This window comes from Lithobates pipiens, unplaced genomic scaffold (genome assembly GCF_037356315.1).
Source record: "Lithobates pipiens isolate NorthernLeopardFrog02 unplaced genomic scaffold, aLitPip1_a1.2 Scaffold_13, whole genome shotgun sequence".
Lineage (NCBI taxonomy): Eukaryota > Metazoa > Chordata > Amphibia > Anura > Ranidae > Lithobates > Lithobates pipiens.
In genome coordinates this window covers 250,509,143-250,534,945 of record NW_027507718.1, presented here as the reverse complement: position 1 = coordinate 250,534,945, position 25,803 = coordinate 250,509,143, and the positions used below count along the sequence as shown (strand labels likewise).

The following is a 25,803-nucleotide window of genomic DNA, read 5'->3' as shown; positions in this document are numbered from 1 at the left end:
CGGAAAATATAGGCACATTTTTTTTTTTCTAAAGTGAACTTACTCTTAAAGCCCTTTACCAACGTACAAAAATACACCTTATTTTGTAGTTGCATTACTGTAGTGCAACTGTTATTACAAGAAAAACAGGGAGTGGTATTTATTTCAGTTTTATTAAATCAGAATATGATTACAAAAATAATAAATTTATTAAATATAGCAAAAAAGTATATTAAATACAATATAATTTTATGCAATTATAAGCAGCAATTCTTTTCTGTACTTGCGTACATGACTATTGCACATAAGTCTAAAAAATAATAAATACATGTCACATTTACATAAAATAATGACTTATGCACAATCCTGTATAACAGGAAAATATAAAACATTGCAATGAATGAGCAGATTATTTCTTTGACTCACAAAGTTTTAAATGCCATTATTATAAATATATTTTCTCCATGCAATAATAACCTTTAAAATAAGTCAACAAAACTTATTATAAGCCTTATAAGTCTTATATAGTAAAACCTTGGTTTGAGGGTAACTTGTTGTTTTGAGTGTTTGCAAAACAAGCTAAATTTTTTAATAAATTTTGACTTGATATACCAGCGCTGTCTTAAAATACAAGTAGCATCATGTCACAACTGAGTATAAAAGATAAGTGTAACAATATGGTTACATTTAATCAGGGTACAACATTTAGCAACATATTGCTACAATTAGAGGCGCCCCTCTTCTTAGCTCCTGATGGATTTTGCTTCTAATCCCCTTTGCGGAGGCTTCTATTTGTGGATGGACATTTTCCGTTTACACAACCTGGTCACATTGCTATAATCTTTTTATATGGACTATAAACTGAAGGACCTATGAATAAATGGTTGTGGAACGAATCATTTGAGTTTCCATTATTTCTAATGGGGAAATTTGATTTGATATACAAGTGCTTTGGATTACAAGCATGTTTCTGTAATGAATTATGCTTGCAATCCAAGGTTTTACTGTATATGAATTATATTTACTTTGAACTGAAGTTAAAGTAGTAATTTGCTAAAGCGTGCCAGTTCTTTGACATCTCAACTTGTAACTTTTAGCTTTTGTTTAACGTGACATTAAGCACATAACCTGCAGTGCTGATCAAGAGGAAATTTTCCGACAGGGTGGATCGAATTTTGGCCAGTCCCTGCTGAACCTGACCAAATTTTAATACATCTTTGGGCAACATGATGTCTACTTGACTGTGTGTCTCCACTAGCAGTCTTCCAAGGTCAGTGTTTTGTCCAGGCCATTCAAGTTCCTCCACACCACATTTATTCTTCTCCTGGGCATTATAATCCAGACTGCTGGGTAATCCAGTTGCGCAGATATGTAACTCTGGTGTAGATGCCAGGCTTATTAGGTAATCCACACTCATCACCAGTACTAACAATTCCAATAAGGAACCACTTTTTTGTATTTTGCATAGAGACCAAAGGACCACCAGAATCACCCTAGAGTGAGACAAGAGCAATACGTTAGTTTAATATGTCAAGTATTTGCTAACTAATAATATCATACAGCTTCTACTCTGGTGTGTTTCAAATGTACAGTAGTTTTGACTTGGTTATATATTATAGCTACAAAGAAAAATGCTTCTAATTCTAGTAATTCTAGTAATAATGAAGGTAATACACAAAAATAATAGAAACCTGCGCAAACACTCTATAGTGTTATATGTATATATGTATAAAACCGTATGTATTTATTGAGCTAATAAAAATGCACTCACAAAAGTATCTCAGACCAGGCAGAATGGGATGAGCAAGGCAGAATCAGGAGTGATGTCAGGCAACGGGAGGTTCTAGCCATCGTTGCCAGACTTCCTAGTCACGGACGAGTCCCGAACCTCTCATAGTGACCCTTAGCACCTGTTTCTACCTCTTTGCCTGTGATATAGACTGGATGTCCCACACAATGTTGTCCACCCTCCGGATTGTGCCCTGATTACCCCATTCTGCCTAGTCTGAGTTCCTCTTGTCAGTGCATTAAAAAAAAATATGTTTTTATACATTCTTTGAACTGGTTTCTATCTAGTTTGTTTGAACTACAGATGGAGAGCCCCCTCCTGGTCCACTTGTTGCATCACTAGTCAGAGTAGTGACTTATTAATAAGTATTCGGCTACTATATACATTGCCTATTTGTTCATCATTCATTTATTTATGCTATCAATTATTAATCTATTCAATGATTTTTCATCATTTAAATATATATATATATATATATATATATATATATATATAATTTGTTTTTGTTTTGTTTTTGTTTTTCGGGTGGTGTCTATTCCCACTGGTTTGTGATATTGGTCCGTCCTCATCTTGTTACATAAGGGTAGCAGGAAGTCTCTGTGAGGGGTTTCCCCATGGGAACTTTTTTTCTTCCTTTACACATGCTTTTTCACAAACTAAGTTTACAATGACTAATATTTAAGTAAGAACAGCTTAAGAAAATATATCTAAGTGCATGTTAAAAAAAAAATTTTTTACATTGTACATAAATGAATTAGTGCACAAAGTTTGAAAGTTAAGTAATACCCTTTCTTTGCTGACTTAATGAAGTTTTAACCACATCAATACCAGGCACTTTCACCCCTTTCCTTCCCAGGCCAATTTTCAGCTTTCAAAAGAAATTCAGTAAAATCATATTTTGTCAAAAATGTATGCCAAAATGTATTCTTCTACATGTCTTTGGTAAAAAAAAATCTTGTTAAGTGTATAATTGTTTTGTGATCATGATCATGTACAGTTGTGCACAGATGATCACAGACATATGTGTGCAGATGATCACTGGGACATATGTGGGGGACAGATGTTTTTACTGTGTGGGGACACTATTGTGGGGACACTATTGTGGGGACATTGTGTGGTGACACTGTTTGGGGACATGTGGGAACACTGGACTGGTGCTCATTGTGTAAAAGGCTGTAAAAAACAGCTCATACTCACTGATCACCGGCCGGCTGCAGTGATCCGCACTCTCTATCCTCATTGACAACATCTGTGTGAGGAGAAGAGAACTGATCGCCTAGCAACCGGCTCTCTATTTACGTCACATGATGGCTGTGATTAGACACAGCCATCCTGTGATCAAGAGGGCCCTCCTGCCGATCTGAGATGCACCGTGTCCGGGTGACACAAGCACATCGTGATTGTGTTCCTGAGTGGGCACACGCATGTGAAACCCTCTCCTTCTGAAGGACGTTCCTGAACATCCACTCAGGAGGAAGCGCCCACCCGGCAAAATTACAGTTTTAAGTGCAAAGTTCAGTATTTATGCTACAAAAAAGTACAATATGCAATTAACAATGTGATTTAGGGTGTGTCTTAAGGCAAAACAAACTTATTACTTATATTATTTTTGATATAGTAAGTAGCTCAAGGACAGAACTCAGGAGGGTAAGAAATTAGAATAGGTGGCACACACACATGAAATTGACTCTTACAGTGACACGGACAACAGTGTGCATCAGATGATGACACCTCACCGACACAACACGTCCCCTCCTGAGTCACAGGGACAGTCTCTCTCCACATAGGGTTGCCACCTTTTCTTCAAGTCAAACCCGAACACTTTAGCGCCACACAGCAAATTTTTTTTAAATATAAACTATGCATATATTTTGCAATTAAATAACATTTCTTAAATGAAGTTAAGCACAAGAGTCCCTCTTTACATCAGAGTCCACAGAGTTCCCCCTTGACATCAGAGTTCCCTTACGCTGTAAAGCGGGAATCTGCAGACTTTGATGTAAGGGAGAACTTTAGAGACTCTAACATAAGGGATGCTCTCTGAACCGTGATCTAAGGGGGAACACTGAGAACTCTGATGTACAGAGAGGACTCTGATGTAAGGCGGAACACTGTGGCCTCTGGTGTAAAGGGGAACTCTGATGTAAGGGGTGCTTTACCTTATTGTACTCACTCAGAGGCAGGAGAGAGGAGCTCACTCACCCTTTAGCAGTCAGCACCTTTCATCCAGATAAAGCTGAAGCTGCTGGACTTCAGATTTCCGGCCCTCACTTTCCTTTTCCGAGGCACAGCTCCAGGGATTGGAGTGTGGGCAGACACAGAGGGATAGGGGCGGGAGGAAAAGGAGCAGATCAAGCCCTCTCTCCTCTCCCGTCTGTGTGGGGGAGGGGGGATTGTTAGTGCTGGCTTTGAGCAGCATGAAAGGAGAGTGTAACAGACACTCTCGGCTTACATAACTGCAGCCTGCAACCCTGCTGGGAAGCCACAGTCTGGTCTGAATAATGTGTCTGGGTTTCAGGCGAAATGTCCGGGTGGCAACCCTATCTCCACATCAGGTGGTCCTTTCAGTCCACACAGCACTGACAGTCCTGCTCCTGGCTTGCCTTGCTCCTGACCCGCAGACTCACACACAAGGCTCCGGCCGCTCTACTCAGCTCCCTTGCCTCATGACATCAGGCTCAGGCACCATTTCCTGCCAGACCCGTTCCCCTGCCGGTGCCACCCAAACACACTGTAGCAGGCACTTGAATAGTCTCAGCCTGCTCTAGACTGGATCTATGCATGTGCAATTCCGAGCCGAGCATCACAGACATACTTTTACTCGCAACCTTTTTCTGTCACTGGCATTTACTGGCAGGAAAAAGGTGCCTATTTTTTACTGGCTGCCAGTAAAAATACTCTATCAATCCGATGCTGTGCCTGGCTGCAGTTATTTTCCCCTCTCTTCCTTTTCTAACAGGAGTTTCTTTGAGCAGCAGGAGCCATTGGGTCCTGCTGCTGTCAGTCAAATGCTGTGAGGAGGGCATGGGAGTAGGGGGGCGGGGCTTGCTGCGGGAGCTCCCAGAGAAGAGGAGCTGACACAGCATCTTCAAAAAAGAGGTAAAGGACTTCTCTTTACAATATTCTTGTGTGGTGCAGGTAAATATAACATATTTATATTCTAATTAAAAAATCTGAGACTTTAATATCACTTTAAGTATTAAAGGTGCAAGCTTTTAGGATGCTTTAGATGCCTTGTTTTGGTTTTATACAATTCTTATATCTTTAAGAATTAGTGTTACTAAACCCATAACTGTAAAATCTGTCTGTATATGCAGGAAAGCATGCTTGTTATACTCACTGTGGAACCTAAGGGGTTAATCCTGCGCATTGTGAAAAAAGGATGTTTGATGATGTCTTCTCTGATTCTCCCCTTCTTTTACTGTTCCCAATCCATCTGCTGATAGTAGAGAGCCTTGTAGGCACTCGGCACATGCTTTTTTTTTGGGGGGGGGGGGAGTGCATGTGATCAACACAGGGCCAATCAGCACTGTCCAGACAGAGGGTCAGGAGTCATGCAGCCTCATAGGACAGTCATAGTAAAATGAAAACTCCTCCTACAAGCTTTAACCAGTGCTTGGCCGGACACTGATAGTAGTCAGGAGACTGTTATATACTGCTGATGAGAAAAGGTATTTAGCAGTTTATATTTACTAAAATAATTGCATTTCCATGTTCTGTGTACGGTGGGAGATCAGATATAGTGAATGCAGGTCCTGGGTTTAGTAACACGTTAAGATAACCAAAAAAGGATATCAATGCTGTCACAGTAAAATACCACACTTTTTGCACAAATTAATTAGAAATTGCAACACAAATTAGATTTAACACATTGAAGACATAAATGTTGTCTCAACTCACCTGGCAAGCATCTTTTCCCCCATCCGTATATCCAGCACATAGCATTGATGGCTTTATTAAACTTCCATACATCTGAGGACTAGCACACATATCTGAACTGATTATCTTCACTTCAAGTTGTCGTAGAATCGGTGATACAGGACCTGTAAATGTAAAAATGTGTTATAAATCTACTATGCAGTACGATTTAAGCGATTGCTGTGTACATAAGGACAAATGCATAGTACCACTTGTTTTAGTCACAGGACACAAGTGTATGCAAAAAACGACATATTATTTCCCTGATGCTGAGAATGAGAAAAGGTTGCATTGTTGTCAAAAAAGTGCAAACATTGGCCTTCCAGGGTAGGGTACAAATACCAAGCCCAAGTCCCACTCAAGACGGCACTATAGCCAGTCGCCACCCTGCACTACACTCCCCTAATTTGCACAGACTTTTACTTTTAGTAAACATTCATTTATGAAACACAAGCTTTTGCAGAGCTCTTTACTTTAATAAGTGGTGTGTGTCTGTATAGTATTGGCCCAGTGCAGGAACAGATTTACTGAATACAGTATGTTTCTCTGGAATGAATATGAATGGACAACTTTATTTTCTGATTGACCGATCCAGGTCTTGCTAGAAAGCCAGCATCTCACAGTTGACATCCCATCTATACAAGAATGGTGACTAAGTAAGCTTAGGCTACTACCTATGAGTTGCTGTATTTTATATAGCAATGTTACCACCTGGACAATCCATTAAAAAGCAGGACAAGTCATAAAAAACCTGGACAATCCATTAAAAACTCCATTAAAAAACCCAGAAATCCATAAAAGTATATTTGGCCTTGCCCCTTTCTGTCACCAAGCCTTCTCATTGGTCAGTGTGATTGCACATGAAACAGAAGGACCAATAGGGACATTTGGTGACAGGAAAGGGCAAGGCCAACAAGTTTTTTTTAGATATTGGAACAAGCCAGGCCAGGGCCGTCTTTAGCGCAGGGCAAACGGGGCACCTGCCCTGGACCCAATGTTTGTAGGGGGGCCAGCGCTACTACCTGTGAATTGGTGCCCCAATGAAGATTTTGCAGAGCGCACAGAGGACACGGGAGGCTGTATTCCCATGATAGCCATCTGAGAGGGGGTGGGGCTGGGAGATCTACTGACGCTCCCTCTCCAATCACTGGTTCTCACTACAGCCTCTCTTTTCCGAGCATAAAGGCTGCACGGGGGCAGGGTCAGAGCATCAGTGGAGCTCCCGGCCCCGTCCCCTCTCAGGTGGCTAACATGGGAATACAGCCTCCCGTGTCCTCTGTGCACTCTGCAAAACCTTCATCGGGGCCCCAATTCACAGGTAACGGGGGGCCCCCTACAAAGCATCAGTGGAGCTCCTGACTGTTGTAGTGAGAACAGAGAATGGAAGCCCCGTCCACGCACCTCTAAATGTATGTAGTGAGTTTGGCTGGCCAGGTATGTCCTTACACCCATAAAATGCCTGACTGCTTAAACTCTGAGCTGTGTTATTCAACTGTAAAGCTGTGCATTGCTGAAAGTTCTCTGACCATCTCCTGTATAATGTCTGCAGTCTCTGATTGTCTCCTGCAGTATGTCCACAGTCTCTGATTGTTTCCTGCAGTATGTCCGCAGTCTCTGGTTGTCTCCTGCAGTATGTCGGCAGTCTCTGGTCATCTCCTGCAGTATGTCGGCAGTCTCTGGTCATCTCCTGCAGTATGTCGGCAGTCTCTGGTCATATCCTGCAGTATGTCGGCAGTCTCTGGTCATCTCCTGCAGTATGTCGGCAGTCTCTGGTCATCTCCTGCAGTATGTCGGAAGTCTCTGGTCATCTCCTGCAGTATGTCGGCAATCTCTGGTCATCTCCTGCAGTATGTCGGCAGTCTCTGGTCATCTCCTGCAGTATGTCGGCAGTCTCTGGTCATCTCCTGCAGTATGTCGGCAGTCTCTGATCATCTCCTGCAGTATGTCGGCAGTCTCTGGTCATCTCCTGCAGTATGTCGGCAGTCTCTGGTCATCTCCTGCAGTATGTCGGCAGTCTCTGGTCACCTCCTGCAGTATGTCGGCAGTCCCTGGTCATCTCCTGCAGTATGTCGGCAGTCCCTGGTCATCTCCTGCAGTATGTCGGCAGTCTCTGGTCATCTCCTCCAGTATGTCGGCAGTCTCTGGTCATCTCCTGCTGTATGTCGGCAGTCTCTGGTCATCTCCTGCAGTATGTCGGCAGTCTCTAGTCATCTCCTGCAGTATGTCGGCAGTCTCTGGTCATCTCCTGCAGTATGTCGGCAGTCTCTAGTCATCTCCTGCAGTATGTCTGCACTCTCTGACACTCTCCTGCAGTATGTCTGCACTCTCTGACACTCTCCTGTAGTATGTGTATTACTGTGCCCCTTTACTTGCTCAATTATTTAGGATTGCTCCACTGCTCAGTGAGAGGTAATGATGTGCATTAACCTGTAGCAACCAATCAGCGAACAGTAGTGATCTGCTTTAATCTTTAGCAGACAATCAGTAAGTGGTAATGATGTGCATTAACCTCTAGCAACCAATTGGCAAGCAGAAATTAGGTGTTGTAACCTCCTAGCTACCAGCCACTGAGCAGTAAATATAGGCTGTAACCTCTGGCAAACAATTGAAATCACTGCGTGATCTGCTGCATTAAATTGATTTTGAGTCTTCCTGCTATTTTTTGTACGTCTCAGAATGGCGGGGGGGGGGGCTAGGGGGGGGCAAGAAAATGTTTGCCCAGGGCCCAATCAAAATTAAAGACAGCCCTGAGCCAGGCCAAGCTCGGCATTTACAAGACATTTTTAGATTTCAAGTTGCGGTAACTTCAGCTGCTCTTAGCTATTAAGCTACTGTTTTGACATGTGGTTTTCACTAAAGGGCACCACTGCTAACACATTTTTTCACTATGTCCTCACTTTTAATTGCCAGGTGTGTGATGGGTTTATTTAAATGTGCCTGTGTATGTTTCACTGTAAAGCTAAGCCTTTATTTTCTACTAATTTCATATATTCTACTCAAAACAACATGTTTCATTTGGAAGTAATGAGCCAACATTTTTCTGTTCACCAAAACCTAGTGCATTTGTATTGTATGATATATTGTACTTAAAGCTGAACTCCGGGCAAACTGCTAAATACACAGCAGTGATGTAAATATAAGCCTGAAAAAAAATAAAAATAAAAAGATTCTGGCTTTGAACGTATTGGTGAGTCGGTAGACTTCCCCTCTCGCCTCCTGTAAGAACGATCAAGCAGCGGAAAAGCCGCTATGATCATTCTTATGGTGTAGGTTGAAAAAAGCTGATATCTGAATGATGCCTGTAGCTACAGGCGTCTTTCAGATATCCTCGCACAAAGTCAAGGATGTCATATGACGGCCGGTGGGTGGGAAGTGGTTAAAATGCATTTTTTTTTTTTAACACAAAGTTGTGCATTTATACAATATTTCTAACACATAGCATGTACATAGCAAAAATGACACCCCAAAATAGATTCTCCTACTCCTCCTGAGTACGGCGATCTCCTACTCCTCCTGAGTACGGCGAGACTTCCACAGCCTGGCCACATACAGAGGCCAAGTACAGCCAAGCATGGCCGAGCATGGCTGGATATCACCATGTATTGCAGGGTATCACTGAGTATGACTGGGTATTGCAGGGTATCGCTGAGCATGGCAGAGTATCACCGAGTATGGCTGGGCATTGGAGAGTATGGCTGGGCATTGCAGGGCTAATTGTCAGTGAGCAGCGATATGGGCACTACAGATCTAGCCCACAGCGCTGCTGACACTGATCTCTCCCCTCTCTGTACTGATCTGTACAGAGAGAAGGGAGGAACCGGCATCATAACATGACGCCGGTTTGTTTACAAGTGATCGCTCCGTCATTTGACGGAGCGATCACGTGGTAAATGGCCATGATGAGCAGCCATTTACCGTGATCCGTGATGCGCCGGGTCTACAGGACCCGGTGGTCACAGATGCTCTTGAATGCGTGCTCCAGGGGGCGCACGAGAGCAGAATTCTGGGAGGACATCACAGTACGTCCTCCCAGAGTTAAGCAACCGCCCTGTAGCCATCATTTGGCTATGGGCCAGCTGTTAAGTGGTTAAATAATCAAGCATAATACAAGAAGAAAACAATCAGTTATATAGACTACAATATGCTGATATACATGATATCATACTAACCACCATATTCAAGTGCTCCCCACCCGGTGACATAGCAGGATGAATTATCAGGAAAGTTGTCAGATGCCTTTGGTAGACATACAGTGCGGATGTTTTGTTGAAGAATGACAGGAGCGGACAGCTCAAGAAGTGCAATGTCATTTCCAATCTCTGGACGGCTAAAAGATTCATGCACTATGATCCTCCGGAGCTTTAGCCCATTTCCAGGGCTTGATAACGAAGCACCCAACACTACTGTCCACGAATTTACATCCTTGCTTCTGCAGAGAAACAAGACATGGACCTTCAAAACCACAAGATGAAATGTACATATTAAGCAAATATACCCTCATATTTGAAATTTTTAAATACCAACATTAAATATATGTTTACTCTGTAGAAATATACGTACCAATTAGCCAAATAAAGTAAAAACAATGTGATGGTAAATATTTAAATAAAATATAACTGAGGAATCTCTGGCTTCATGCTTATGGAATTTAAAGCCTCGTATACAAGATTGGACTTCAAACAAACATTTCTGTGGTTTTCTGTCCAAAGGCGTTGGCCATGAACTTGTATTGCATACACATGGCAGGGCTTTTTCAGCCAACTTTAACCAAATCACGTGGTTTTTCTGCTATTTACCATCACCCTTTGGTCAACTTCTGTATTGTCTGATCTTTTACATTCTGAGCATGCTTGTTTGTACTTTGGACTTAAGTCCGATGGTTTTCTGTACACACGATTGGACTTTGCTCCATCAGACTTTTGTTTCCGAAAAGTTTGTCTGTTTGCAGAGCAAACTTTTACCTGATGAAAACCGAATGTTTTTCCGATGGAGCGTACACACAGTCAGATGTTGCCTTAAAACAGCTAATTTAGGTACTTAAGTCAGGCCAGGTAGGAGAGAGAAAGGAAGCGAGAGGGGGGTTGGGGTTGCACACTGTACATAGCACTCTGTACACAGCACACACCTAAACCCTGCACTCTGTACACTGTGCACCTCCTGAACCCTGCACTCTGTACACTGTGCACCCCTGAACCCTGCACCCTGTATGTAGTACACTCCTGAACTCTGCACCTTGTATGTAACATACCCCTGAACTCTACACTCTGTATGTAGTGCACCACTGAACTCTTCCCTCTGTACGTAGCAAACGCCTAAACCCTGCACTCTGTATGTAATGCACTCCAGAACCCTGCACTCTGTACAAAGCCTGATCCTGAACTCGGCATTCTATGAGGAAGAGTACTCCTGAACTCTTCATTCTGTATGTAGTACACTCCTGGTAATTAAATTTCCCTTTAAGACCCTCCCAGTGTTTGTGCAATTTGGCCACACCTGCCATTTGATGCGTCATGCTCTCCCACTTCCGCTCAGGGAAAAATGGAGAAATGGAGGGCTTGGTTGAGTTCCTGCACCCATTCTCTGAGAAAAAAAATATATATACACTCATATATATAATACACACACGTGTGTGCTTCAGCTTTGGGGTGCACACCCTAATGCTGTTGGCTGCGCACACCCATGTCTGAGGTACAGACTTTCCTAAAAAAAAAAAAAATGCACTATTTAACTACAAAAATGTTATACTGTATTAGACTAGGAAATAATTTATTTTTGGTTATTATGTGTAAGTTTAACCCGTTATTTTTGTAAATTCATTCTTCATTTTTTGTGTAACTGTGGGGTAATAGAGAGTGTGTCCCTTGCCTAAATACTTTTATTTAAAAAATGTCCCCCTCTGCCATTTCAGAAAGTTGAGCGGCATGAGGTTGCTGTTAGCACAAATGAGAAGAAAAGCTTCAGTTTTGTTACACAGACGATCACTTACAATTCAAAACAGTGAGCAGCAGAAATTAGCCAGGTGTTGCTGATGAGAGAGGCTCCACACTTGTGTATCCCATTCAAACGCAGACTGGCCTGCCAGGGCCATGATCCTGAAGGTGCCGGACTCCCTCCTATTATCCTACTTGTTTCAGGACCTCCAACACCGCAATCTGTTCAGAATGCAAATAACAGAAGTATTTTAAAATGTGTTTAACTATATTCCACAAATTGGCTTAAAATGTCAGCTGAAAGTTTCACAGCACTCAAAGACATTTCAAGGGGATGTCTAATGGGCTGAGTAACCAGATTGCTTCTCTTATCCAATTGGGATTTCAGTGGTGAGATTGCTATAGCTCCTGGATTTATTTCTCCTCTTTTTGGAACTTTGTGGTGTTTCTCCTCCTCTTAATGCTTTTTTTACCTTACTGAATTAACTTTAGAAAATTAAAAATACATATATAAAGCTATTGCTGTTTTTAAGCTGGTACCAAGGGTATGTCGGCAATAGAATGGAGTAAAGAATGGGCAGATCAACAAAAGGCTAAAGCTAAGATGACAAAACATCTGCACGATTATAACATAACTGTTACATTGACACATACACTACCTTTGGAAGATGCATCCAGCATGAAAGTTTTATGACAACGTCACCAAATATGCATGCAGTACTGGCACAGGGTGGTCCAGCAACCAGGGCAAGGATCCAGAATTGCAACTCCCCTCCTCCACTGGTAATATATGCTGTAGAATGGGTGTACAACCCTGCTCCTATTCTTTGCCCCCTTGCTTCACTGCACCAGGGCAGCTGCCCCTCCTGCACACCCCTCGGCTCAACCCTCTATGCATGTTTTGAGTGCTGACATTCTCATTTAAAGCCTAGAAGCATTGCGTGAAGCTATGATCCTTCCACCCATATTGATATATTAATACTATCATTTCAAATACCAGTTTAACATCAGTGGTGGTGTTTTTTACATATATACCACCTGTTTGTCTTTATTGAATTATGGAAGCATACCTCCCGACTTTTTGAGATGGGGAAAAAGGGACATCAACTAGCAAAAATTATGTAGGCAAAGGACACACCCTGCCACACTCTGTTACATGGAGAATTAATACACAAGAAATGCTCGGTTACACCCACTACTCTTCTCTTATACTGGCTTTTGAAATACAACAATTAAAAATTGGATGCAACGTTTAGCACTATTAAACACTTTTGGATAGATAGATAGATAGATAGATAGATAGATAGATAGATAGATAGATAGATAGATAGATAGATAGATAGATAGCACATTTTTATACAGGTACAGTATATAATAAGACCAAAATGAGGGACAAATTAGGAATTTCTGAGATCAAGTATGTGGCCAAGATCATAAGAAATACATTTAATGTCTTTGGTTAGCAGAGAAATTAATACATTCAGCATGTTTTGGTATGACCTTAAATTCTGCCATTCTATTTAATCTATATACATATATGTAAACACGTTTTCAAAACTTTTTTCCATTATTATTATTATACAATCCAGTAATTTTCTAAATTGTGTGATTCATTGTTTTTTTTTTTTTTTTTTTTTCATTATTGTGCTACATTAACTGTCCACATGGGGGCACTGCAGGTCAAGTTTCTTTCTTTTATGCAGGCACATTTAGATGCACAATTAGTCTGGTTATGAAGAGATGGACCAAAACAAACAAAATAGCCATTTGTTAAAATGTCCTGAATGGCATAACTGACTTCTTTAAATCAGATACCATTTGTTATAATTCCATTAAAAATCCAAGGACATTGAAATGGTACAGTATGTAGAACATGTTGTAACTTACATACAGTATAGAATGGAGAGTAATTAAGTAAGGGGCAGAGGGAAAATTTAAGAGCAATAATTATTATATTCACAGTAACATATCAATTACCGGTATTTTAATATTGTTTTTGTTACTGTGTTATTATAGTTCCTAAATTGCTATGTTCATAAATGATGGCACCCAAGGCAAAAGGAGTAAACCATATCCCTTTCCCTAGAAACAAATAGTCATATCTCTGGAATGCCCAAATATCAAGATAATACTCAATGCAAATTACATCCCTGGAAAAGTGTTCTCAGTCAATAGATGTCACATGCCCAGTATGAATCCACTAGAAAGTTCCAAATGCTCAGTGGAAGAAGGAGGTGGTATGTGGCAGGTTTGGAAGAATTTAAATCATTGACACCTATTTCCTTTTCGAAGAGTTGGCATATGTATTTAAGTATACCTACACCCAGGAACATAAAATGCAATATATTGCAGTTAACAAGTCCTTAGATATGGTAGCTGTATTCGTTTTTGCTGGCAGGCTAAACACATTCTGAGGAATTCACTAACGTGGTAATGATGCCTTTGCTGTCAGTAGTTCCCTTTAGAACTACCTACATCTAATTCAGGCAAGCATTTGCACCAATTTTGGAAACATTGCCATGGCAATAACAGAGACTAGTTCCCCCTGAATGGCTGGAAACAGTGGTTCTGCCACCCTCTGAAAAGTGAATTCAAGGTGAGTTGCCTTTCACAGGGGGCAATAAAAACTTCACGTCTCTATGAACCTAGCCTAAGAGCACAATGCCACTTTGCTTCACTGGCTAACCCCAATTCTACATAATGTAAGTGGTGTTTCATTTTGTATATGGTACACTTTAGGTTTATAAAGTACAACAGGTGTCAAGATCTTACCGCCATAAAGGAGATTCCCGGCTTCAGCAAGTGAGATTTCTAGAAAAAAATATATAAATAATTACTATAAATAAAATAAATATCTCCTAGGTCATGCACACAGGTTCATTCAAGTCTGGCTCTGTGAAAAGGCAGCAAATACTGGGGCCTCTGGACCTAGATTCAGAACTTTTTTTTAAGGGATTTTATGTAAAACTGATGGAAAGTCCGATTGTGTGTACATAAGTCACAAAAGTTCACGCATGCTCTGAATCATGCAGAAGGCTATTGAATTGGCTATTGAACTTCTTTTTTCTCAGCTCGTCGTATGTGTTGTACATCACCATGTTCTTGACGTTCGGAATTTCCAACATTTGTGTGACTGTGTGTATGCAAGACAAGTTTGAGCCAACATCCTTCGGAAAAAAATCCACGGTTTTGTTGTCGGAAAATCCGATCATGTGTACAGTGCATAAGAGTTACATTTTTGAAAGAAAACCTTTGTCTTGAGGTTTATGTGTGTCTGTGCGACTATCACTTGTGGCACAATGATTAAGCAGAAATTTGTGGATGCAAGGTATGTAGAAAAATGTGCAGTATATACAGCAGTCTCAGGCTTTATTTAACCATATCCTTTAGGCCACGACCAATATATTTAGAGCAATGTGGCCTCTTGCAGCTTTTGCATGCCACATTGGGCACAGTGCAGTTTAATTTAAGCTCTGTCTCTCTGTAAAACTTCACACCCCAAAGCTGCCCTGAAGGACCTAACCCTTCTGCTAAGGCAAATAATATTGTATTCTGAGGGCGGGTATTATTCTGAACATGGTGTGAAGCTCATTTTCTATAAACCATTTTACTTCCATTTCATCTACTAAAGTCTTTGGTTGATATATCTTTGTTATGCTGATGATGAATTGAGGTATTATACTGCTGCTTTATGAATGTTGTTATGCTGGTGGCAGGTAGTGTCTGAAAGGTTTATCGCTATATAACCACAACTGTTAAAAGAACGCCCATGTTTAGCTTCTCTCACAACTGACCATGCATATTATAGCCCTCATTTTTATATTCGCTTTCGGCCCCCTTTTCTGTTGAATCATCCCAGTCACATAGTACAAAATGTCAACATATGGGGCTCTCACTTTGAAGTGTATGTAAATCCAAAAACAGTTTTTCAGTATGTTTTGGCATTAAGTCTCACTGTATACAGTTTTCTTAAGCAACCCATTTTTGTGAACCTGTTGCAAAATGTCCTACCTAGAGGTTTTACCAGTATCATCACTTCCTGCTTCAGGGTGACAAAGCTGCTTATAAAAATGTTGCTAAGCTGCCATTTCTATTTCTTCAGTTGACCATTGGGCTACCTATCAGGTCTGCAGGAGGCATGCATACACCAAAAAGGATAGTCCAATGGCAAACTAAAGGAATGAGCATGGCAGTCTGAAAACATTGTTGCTAATTGCAAAGCAGAAGCTAAGCGTTGTCAGCCTGAAATAGGAAAAGTGGTTACTGGTAAAATCTACAGGTAAGACACTTTGCTACAGGTACACTGAAAAAAGAATAAAAGAGCACACATATGCTTTACGGAAACTGTATACATACTGAAAACAGAGTTTGGGTTCAGATATACTTTGATGTTTGCCTAGGGCCCCATTTTGCATAATGCAGTCATGTAAAAATTTTAATTTGACCACGCCCCTTTTTGCTGCCGTGCGCTCATGCCGCATATAATCTCCACCCCAAAGTGTTCCTCTTTCTCTAGTTTTAAAGTTGAGGGGGGGGGGGGTGTATCAATGCTAATTTTGATTTCGTTTTAGTCATAGACTTTTGACTAAAATGGCATTTTTGTTTCGGTCTTATTTTATTCATCTGAATTGTTATAGATTTAGTCATATTTTTGTAGACTAAAATAGTGTTCATTTCATTATATTTTTGTCAACAAAATTAACACTGGAAGGTATATGTACCTAACGTTTACAAAGGGAAAAGTGAGTTTGCGAAAGCTGGTCATATACTTGCCTGTCAATTGCACAGAGTCCTTATCAATGTTAAAACTTGACCTAGATGCAATTTCTCTAAATATATTTTGAATAGGAGTGGAGGAAAAGTTCTTCATTTCTGTAGGTAAGACTTGGAATAAGATCACTAATCTTGGTTGAACATTCCCAGTGGACCTGCAAAAAAAAAGATATGTGTTATAAACTGAGAGGCATTTCAAATCATGCTGTCATATATTTTTTTAGTAACTCAGTGATATAAACTAATAATGTAATTTATGCAATTTGAAGCAGTTACTGGAGAAGCTACTTGGATGAGCAGCGAAACATCTTTAACAATACAGGACACACCTATCTGAATGTGATCAACCACCACTAGCCATTAGGAGATTTGTTATGATCTCTATATGAATTATATATTCCAGTATATATTCAAAGTACTTTATTCATGATATTAAAGTAATATTAAAGTCAAACTTTTTAAAATTAATAAATAAATTAAAAAAGCGGTTTATACTTGCCTGGCTTACCTCCTCTTCTGGGGTCCCCCGCTGGCGATGTCTGTTCCTCCTCTTCTCCACGTGGGCTACTCCTGAGTGAGCTACTTTCCTCTCACACTCCAAAGACATGCTAGATTTCATTTACTAAAATTGGAATGTGCAAAATCTGGTGCAGCCGTGCATGGTAGCCAATCAGCTTCTAACTTCAGCTTGTTCAATTAAGCTTTGACAAATACAAAACTAGAAGCTGATTGCTTTCTATGCAAAGCTGCACCAAATTTTGCACTCTCCGGTTTTAGTAAATCAATCCCAAAGTGTATTTAAATCCAAAATGACTATAACATTTTTGATAGAGTAGGAAATACTTAAAGATGTAAAAATCTGACTGCCATTGGTCTTTGGTCGCAGATTGTGTAGGGGATTTTGTATTACTGTAATATGCTCTCCATCTTCTAGGGACATTTTCTTGCACAGCAACACTGCCACTCTGTAGCCTGCATACCCGACTCTTATTAATCACCTATGGGACCTAAATGGGACCTAAAATGGGACCTAAAAGTTATCACCCTGTGCCAGATCACTAAGGGATAAGTTAATATGGTTTCCTGCCTGGCATTTATTCTGCTTTATTGAATTCAATCTCAGACCATTCTGTCTGCTCTCTACCATTTTCTTATCTGACTATGCTTTTGCCTTCAATACGGTACTGCACTTGGCTTGCCAGCTACCCATCTGTTACTGTAGAACCTTCCCTGAGTTTCACTCTGGGCATTAGCTGTGTAACAATAACCCAAGTAGTTTCTCTAGAGAAGACCTAACACTTTAGAGGTATTCCACAGCACAGTGACATAAATGGCCCAAGAAGGTTATTTTTGTTGTTTGTGTCCCATCTGGAAGATTACCTATTGATTCCTGTCCCTGAAAAATAACACCCACTTAGACGATTGTCACTGGAACAAGTGTTACCATGGAAAAAATATGATCTTATATCCTGTTCTGCTGACAGCTGTAAAAATTTTCGATTTGTTATCACTTTCTGGACCAGTGATAATGGTCACCAAAAAAGAAGAAGAAAAGGTGGATCTCCCCAGTCAGAATACAAAAAGCAAGATAAACCTTCAGCACTACAACACTACTCAAAGCTAAAAAAAATACAGTATGATTTACATTGGCAGATGGTCATCTGTACACAATACATCTATCCTTGCAAATTAAGCATTGCAGTTAAAATGTTTGGAAAGGAGACTAAGCAGGAAGAGGGAGCAATGACATTGGTTCATCTAAATTGAACCAGTAACAATTGCCCAGTTAATTGAATCCCTTGTAAAATGGTATTCTGGAACTTTCTTAACATAGACATGAAATGATTGCTAGATTCAGCAGGATCAGAAGATACTCACCTCATGTCTATGGTTATTTTTTTAAAACATGTAACTCTTTACCTTAAAAATTATCCTTGGACCACTGTATCTGAAACAGCATTTTGATTTTTTTAAATAATTTATATTTTATGATAAATTCATTTTCTGCTAGCAGTAATAATAATAGGTAAATGCATAAAAAAAATTTTTTTATGCACAGATGTAAGACTGCGGTTATAGCAAGAATATTGGCTGTGGCACTAAATATTGACAATTTTTCCAATATAAACATGCCTCATTCATGCAATACTTGTAACAACTGTGGCTACATCTTAGCAGAGTTATGACTTTGTTGGTTCACCAAGCCTGCAACTTTCTTTATTACATCATAAAAACTGATCATGCTACCCATCTCTAAGCATCACCTAATAAGTCATCACCTATACTTGTTGAAAGCAAAAAATGGTAATAATGACTTACCCCAAACTGATCACTTTGGCCATACTGAATAGACCTTTGAGGACTGAACCTTCAAATGTTTCTTTCGTCTATAAGCAGAACATATAGAGGAAATGTGTCAATTTTACTATAAACCAAAACTAAGAGGTCAATGACTTATATAGCAGCTACACAGGCCAATAACAGATCGACAGTGCATAAAGTAAGTTGCAAAGGTGCCTAAGGGGTTGCCATAAATGCCTGATTTGACGCTAATGGCATTCCCTGATGTGACAATCTTCTTTCCTAGATTAAGTGGTGAATGGATTCTCTAGGAGATGAGGGCTGACCATTCTCAGTTACAACAAACAAAGGTTTTCTATTTTTGCTCCATTTCCATTGTCCTAGTCTTTAGTTGGCCCAATGAATGAATATGTATGCCTATGCAATCATTTAAAAATAGTTGTAGATAACTGTTGACATATTGTACTTGCGTAATAGCAAAAAAAAACGAATACTATCCATCTAGCAGGGTACTTGATATCATCCATAAAGGAACATATGTTATATGACATTTTACAGCCCTCTCTTACAATATTGGTAAAAAAGTGTAGTTACATTTAAAGTTCTTGCTTACACTATATATATATATATATATATATATATATATATATATATATATATATATATATTCAGAGAGTTTAAATGAAAAAGCAAAACAAAAACAAAAAACAAATAGCAATAATTGTTTTTTAGGAATAAAAGATGAATCTATACTTACAAGCCTTTCAATCTGAACTGACAATGCTTTAAATTCAGCACTATTGGCATCTCTATTAGAAATTGTGTAGCTCATTCTAAACGATCCTTCATAGTAGCGCGGAACAGGCTCAGCATTTTGGTTACCTGGAAAAAAGAAATAGCAATAATTGTACAAACAAAAACATGATTTAGATATTTAAGTATCACCTACAATTATTAATATAATATTACAATTTTGTCTCTATCATGAATTTGAGAGACTTGCCCATATAAAAATAAGCTGGCCTAAATTAGAAACCATTTTCCTTGCTCTTTCCTGCAGGATTATTGAATATGATTACACAAATGTAGGCATTATAGCTACATTTATTTAACCTCTTTCCCACCGTGTAAAAAAAATATATGCAGCAAAAGGTCAGCATCCATATGCATCCATGGCGGTCTGAGGTTGTGTGCTCAGAGCACTGCCGATTCTCAGAAATGTTGTGGTAATAAATGCTTTAAGATCAAAACTTTAACACCAAAACTTTTGTCTTAGATTTTTATTTGCTACATTACCATGGCTTCTGGCCCAAAGATATCCATTTAGGAAGAAACGTGAATCAAAAACATGGTATATCCTCCTGTCCACATCCAACCATATCGCAAAATCTTCAGCTAAATACCACCCAGTTTTGAAGGGGGCTATCCTCCATTTGTTCTTGCTAACATTGCAGCAGATTTGAAGTAGAACTACCGTATAGGCAAAACTTTTTTTTTTTCGATTTTGGATATAGTAAGGGAAGGTTATAAGCCCTGTCAGATTTTCTTCACCATCTATGTCCTATTGCAGAGATTTTCCTTCACTTCCTGTCCCATAGCAATACAGGAAGTTAAATCCCTGAAAATTAAGGGAATCCCTTGGGGACCCCCAGGCCAGAAGATTTCTCCTCTATTATTTTTCTGGGGACAACCTAAAATTTGGGATTTTCTTTACTTTCCCTTTCAATGATAATGGTAAACAGGACAAATAGAGAGGATGAATATCCTTAATGGAGGCACACACAGCAATAAAAACGGACAGGTGTTCTAATCCATCTCTACTTTATCTAAAACTAAAAAAAGTTTTGCCTTCAGTTATACTTTATTGATTTGGTGAGGATTGGGCTGTGATAACATCAGGGCTGCCCATGACATCATGGTAATGTGATCAAGGGTACTCATATATTCTATTCATCAATATTCTCAGTGAGCTAGAATAAAAACCTATGTTGGCAGACTTGTTTGCCCTAGAACTACTTCTCTACCTATACACCTCATGCACATAATAACAACTTGAAGCAGTTTCATGCAGTGTAGAAGAGGTCAACTCTATATAATAAGAAGGTCAATGGCAGCTCAAATGCACCTGTCAATTAACTTGAATGGTTCAACACAAGCTCAAAGTTGGCTTTCATGGCACTGAACAGTATTAGAAAAAATAAATCTTATATATAAAGGGTTGTGTTATTTTATACAGTCTTACCAAGGACAGTTGTTATAACAATGGCAGCAATAACAGCTGCTACAATAATGAAGATGGTCACGCTGATGACAATTATCGTAATCTTGGCTTGTCTGGATTTCAGCAGTACTCCGGCCTCAAGCATCCTGTACAAGAAAGGGTACTAAAATCAGAATGTTTTTTTAATGTAGCACAAAGAAAGACATCTTGGTGTAACTACAGTAAGTGAGTGTTAAATTCTTTGTTTCTATGTTAAGTTTGTAATTACTCATGCACATGGGAATAGCTATTTGCGCATAACATACCCAAACTCCAGGTGACTTCCAGTGCTACACAGTTTGCTTTACTACTGCCTTTTAAAATGCAAGTCTATGAGTCAGCCAACTCACTGCACACAATACAGTCCCTATGTTACAAATATCTTATCTCAACAGTAGTTAAGCAAAAAGTGTCTATTTAAACACATAAAATATAGACCAGAAAAACTGCAAAAATAACTCAAAATATGTGGTCACTGGACATAAACCTTTTATTAAGAAATGTGGGTACATCAATGCACACAAGAAAAATAGTGTAACCCCTTCTGTAAATGATAGAGCCTTACAATTTCATTAATTTAACCTCATTCTTAAGTGCAGTAACCCCAAGCAACTGATAGATGAATCACTTTATTGCTCCAGAACCGTAATCTGCCCAAAGGTAATAGAAAAGTAGTTTCTACTGGAGGCTTCTCACACAGGTATTTTTTCTTTAGGATATCATCTTGTATACAATTGTTCTTTTGGAGAACCAAACATTTACAATTTGGTACTCGGGTATTTTTTGTAGTGTGACCATAGGCGTGCACTCAGGGTATGCCAGGTGTTCCTGGGCACACCCTAATCACCCCACGTGACACAGATTACCCCTGTTTGGACCCTTGATATTTCATCAAAGCCTCCTAACAGGTCTCCTAAAACAAAAATTGTTTAAAAAATGATTTAAAAACAAAACAAAAAAAACTATGGAGACTGTCCATGGCCCTACTGACACCAGTCTCTGCCCTGCTGACACCTCAGTATTTACTGTATACATATGTACATACACACATATGTGTTTGAGCTTTGGGGTGACACCCTAATGCAATAGGCTGTGCACACCAATGAGTTTGACTCATATCTTGCAAAAATTTCAAAAGAGTACCTGCATGGGACTTCACGGAACACCAGTGCATCCAGCATGGGTGAAGATGGCCCTTTGTCTCAATGTACCGGTTTGTACCTTCATGTGAATAAGGTCAAAACCTCTGCCACCTCATAGGAGAGCATAATAGCCAACTGCCACGGATTTTACAGGACAGTCCTAGGCTAACTGTGTACCAGGAAGCATCCTAGATTTTGTGCTGTGGGTACAGCAGCAGCCTGCCACTGGACTAAACCTACTATTGGAATGACATGTCTCCCCTGTATGTCCTCCCACCTCCCCTGCAGTTTCCAGCACTTCTGGTTCTTTTTTGCAGGGCTTAAGGAAGAACAACAGTTTGTTATAGATAGGAGATTCGACATGACCCTGACAATAACAATCTGTGCCTATCGAACCTTTGGTCAAATGTGCCTAATCTTAGCTCTATTAGTCCAAGATTATTCTACATAGAGAGAAAAGATTTGACATAGAGAGAAAAGATTCGACATAGAGAGAAAAAAGATTCGACATAGAGAGAAAAAGATTCGACATAGAGAGAAAAAGATTTGACATAGATTCAACATAGAGAGAAAAGATTCAACATAGAGAGAAAAGATTCGACATAGAGAGAAAAGATTCGGCATAGAGAGAAAAGATTTGACATAGAGAGAAAAGATCGCTGCTGGAATTGGGTGGGGGAAGTAAAATAAAAGTAATGATGTTGATGAATGTTATTGGCTGATTGTAACCAAAGAGAAGGAGCAGTAAAATAGCTAGAACTAAGTACACACGTACAGCCAACTTACTTCCACTTACGATTGCTAGCAGAGAGAGACACACACACTAAGGCCCCTTTCACACATACGGACAGTATGTTCGTATTTCATCCATCCGTTTGCAGATGAAATACGGACATACATTACTGATCCGCCCCGTGTGAAATGGGCCTAAATCATTTCAGAAGTCAGTCAATCTTAGCTGGTCCGTTTGTCAGAGAATATGAATTATTTAGCAATTAAGCACGAGCACAGCAGCAGAACAATAGTGAAGCAAGCTACAGTTCAACTTAACTTTTTCATAATAATCTGCTGCTATTGTGTTAGTGTTGTGAACTTGATAGTGATACTAGTGTTGTGACAGCCTCAGAGGCTGCCCGTGTTGTGGGGGGGGGATTTATTATTATAGATTCTATATCATAGATTGAGATTCTATATAGATTCTATATACCATATCTTGTTACCTGTCTGATCAGTGATCACTATCACCAGTCCATTTTCTGTTTGAACTATATACATTCAACATGAACGACAAAGATTCGACAAAGCAGGGAAAAACATACAAATGTTGAATCTTTGGCTTATGGAGTCTGTCGAAAGTTCTAAGAAGATTTGACGGAGCAGTTAAACTATACAGCGTCATACAGTTTAGCTGCTCCGTCGAATCTTCTTTGAGCATTCGACAGGCACCATAAGCCTTCAATGACAGATTCGACCTTAATTAATTTGGATTTTCGGACGAATGCAATTTTTAACGAAAAACTAAATAAATAAAAATTAATTTCGGGAGTAACTAAATAAATGTATTTTTCGGACGAAAGCGAAATTACGAAACAAAATATTTCAGTGTGCACATGTCTAGAAGTAACACGTGGTGTGTACAGGTGACAGAAAATGTAATAATACTTTCACTGAAATTTAAATGCGCGTGTTGTTTTAAATGTTTATGAGTAAGCTGCTCTGCCCTGCCATTCTATCCAAGTAATTAACGATGAACTAACATTTTTCATGGTGACTCATTATTAAGCATTAAACTAGGAGAGCAAGTACTGTGATAATCAACAATAATTAGAATACATTTGTAGACACGTAGTGCTTAACTTGCATGTAAGAAAAAGACCAGCAATCCAAAATCCCTGGAGAGAATATGTGCGTGAAGGATCTAGTCTTGGCCCCCCAAGCCTGCTGTTTGTGGAGGATGTGAGTCTAAAGCTTTTTACTTCTGAGGCCGCGTACACACGGGCGGACTGTTCGCCCAACTTTGTCCGCTGAACAGTGTTTGGGCGGACAGTCCGCTCGTGTGTGGGCTTTCAGCGGACAGTTTCAGCGGACAGTTGGACGGACAAGGTTTTTCGGAATTTCCGAAAAACTGTCCGCTGAAACCTTGTTTCAGCGAACAGTCCGCTCATGTGTAGGCTTCTTCGTCAAACAAAGTTGCGCGCATGCTCAGAAAGGATTTTCACGCCGAAAGCTATAATGCAGTGTATAGGACGTCGTATTTTTCGTCCCGTCGTACGTGCCGTTCACGTCATCGCGCACGGTTTCAGCAAACTGTTCGTTCGTCGTGTGTGGCCATGTCCGTCCATGCTAATTTTGAGCGGACTGTTTGCCGAAACTGTTGGACGGACAAAGTTGGGCGAACAGTCCGCCCGTGTGTACGCGGCCTCAGGCCTGCTGTTGGAGGAAAGAAGCTGAAGAAGACTCCTGTCTGAGCCTAAAGTCTGCAACTAGCCTGTAGGGGAGGCTGAAGATACTGTACCAAAGGGATGCTGCCAGTCTGGTCTACCAAATTTGCATTAGTCTGAAGTAGAAGTAAAAAATATTACAAAATACTACTATGCAGAGGGAATTGTTGTTGTTTTTGGGTACCCCAAACAACTGAGCCAAAAAAAAAAAAAGAAAATTGCTAAAAATAATAATATGGGATTGCAGTGTGACTATTTGTTGCCATCAGTGGGTCAGTAAATGCTAGGTGCAGCTACAGGCCAATTCACCAGGCTAGGAGGGCACGTAAAAATCTAGCGTCCTTCAGTGGTCAGTGCCCCGAGGGGGACCCAATAAGTATTTCTGGGCACGCATGGGCAGTTTTTGCAGTTTTTGCTACTGTCTCATGCTACTAAAATTGTCTGTGATCAATCCTTTACTAAGAAACAGTGGAGTTAGCATGAAGTAACAGTGACAGCACAGTGCTCCGATTTTTCAGATCAATCACCACTACATTCAAATGCACGTGCAGCAATTACTAGTGATTAATCACAGGAGATTTTAGTAATGTTATCGCACTAATGAAAATCTCCTTTATACCCTCAGTCCCAGGGGCTATGTATACTTGTGTGTTTTCAGAAACAATAGAACCCATGTTCAGTATTCAAGAAACTGTAAAGCAGTTTGTATATAATTATGCATTGTAGATTCAGATGTTCAAGCATAGAATGATATCTTTACCTAACCACAAATCCATTAAAATTAACTACTGTAATTAAAATTCATTGGGTAAGTAGAAAATATTAATTGTGACCCTAAACAAAAATCAAGGGCTATTGGGGGATCCTAAACTTTAACTGGTTGCCCAAAGCTCTACCATAGATTACCTCAGTAAATCATTTCTTTGAAAGTCCTAATAAGCGATAAGAAGCATGTAGCAAATCATGGGCTAGATAAATGTTTATAATAGTAGCTTTAGCTCTATTCTTTTTAAAACATTTTCAGCAAAAAAAATAAAAATTGAGGGATAACAGCAAACTTACCTTGGATTCTTAGTTGGTTCACCTTTCTTTCCAAACTGTGTTGATCTTGCAGCTCTGATTATATTATCAGCCTTAATATATCCAATGTCATGCACAAGAGGTTGGACAATTCAAAAAGTAAACAGACTTAAAAACAAAGGGAAACTCGTTGGACAGGTCCTGATCCGCAGCTGACTTTTGCAAGGTAAGAGAGTGTGTAAGATGGAAT

General features: G+C 39.8%; 1 protein-coding gene across 1 annotated transcript; it reads right to left on the bottom strand.

The window, feature by feature from the left end:
* Window positions 1-246: 246 nt before the first annotated feature.
* On the bottom strand, window positions 247-25,803 carry LOC143974791 (transmembrane protease serine 11D-like). Its single transcript, XM_077476528.1, has 10 exons — window positions 25,596-25,803; window positions 20,933-21,057; window positions 19,448-19,572; window positions 18,709-18,776; window positions 16,390-16,544; window positions 14,389-14,427; window positions 11,673-11,838; window positions 9,856-10,115; window positions 5,669-5,811; window positions 247-1,472 (listed from the first exon to the last, which is right to left on the bottom strand). Exons 2-10 carry the CDS (start codon window positions 21,054-21,056, stop codon window positions 1,311-1,313), a joined length of 1,242 nt encoding a protein of 413 aa, XP_077332654.1. The 5' UTR covers window position 21,057; window positions 25,596-25,803; the 3' UTR covers window positions 247-1,310.

What these genes read in the sequence shown, in the direction of transcription:
- LOC143974791 (XM_077476528.1), bottom strand. Translation starts at nt 21,056, where the DNA reads ATGCTTGAGGCCGGAGTACTGCTGAAATCCAGACAAGCCAAGATTACG. An exon ending in GCCAAAGTGATCAGTTTGGG is followed by an intron (nt 16,545 to 18,708) that starts GTAAGTCATTAT and finishes TTTTTTTTGCAG; the next exon opens with GTCCACTGGGAATGTTCAAC. An exon ending in GCTGCTCACTGTTTTGAATT is followed by an intron (nt 10,116 to 11,672) that starts GTAAGTGATCGT and finishes GTTTCTCTGCAG; the next exon opens with AAGCAAGGATGTAAATTCGT.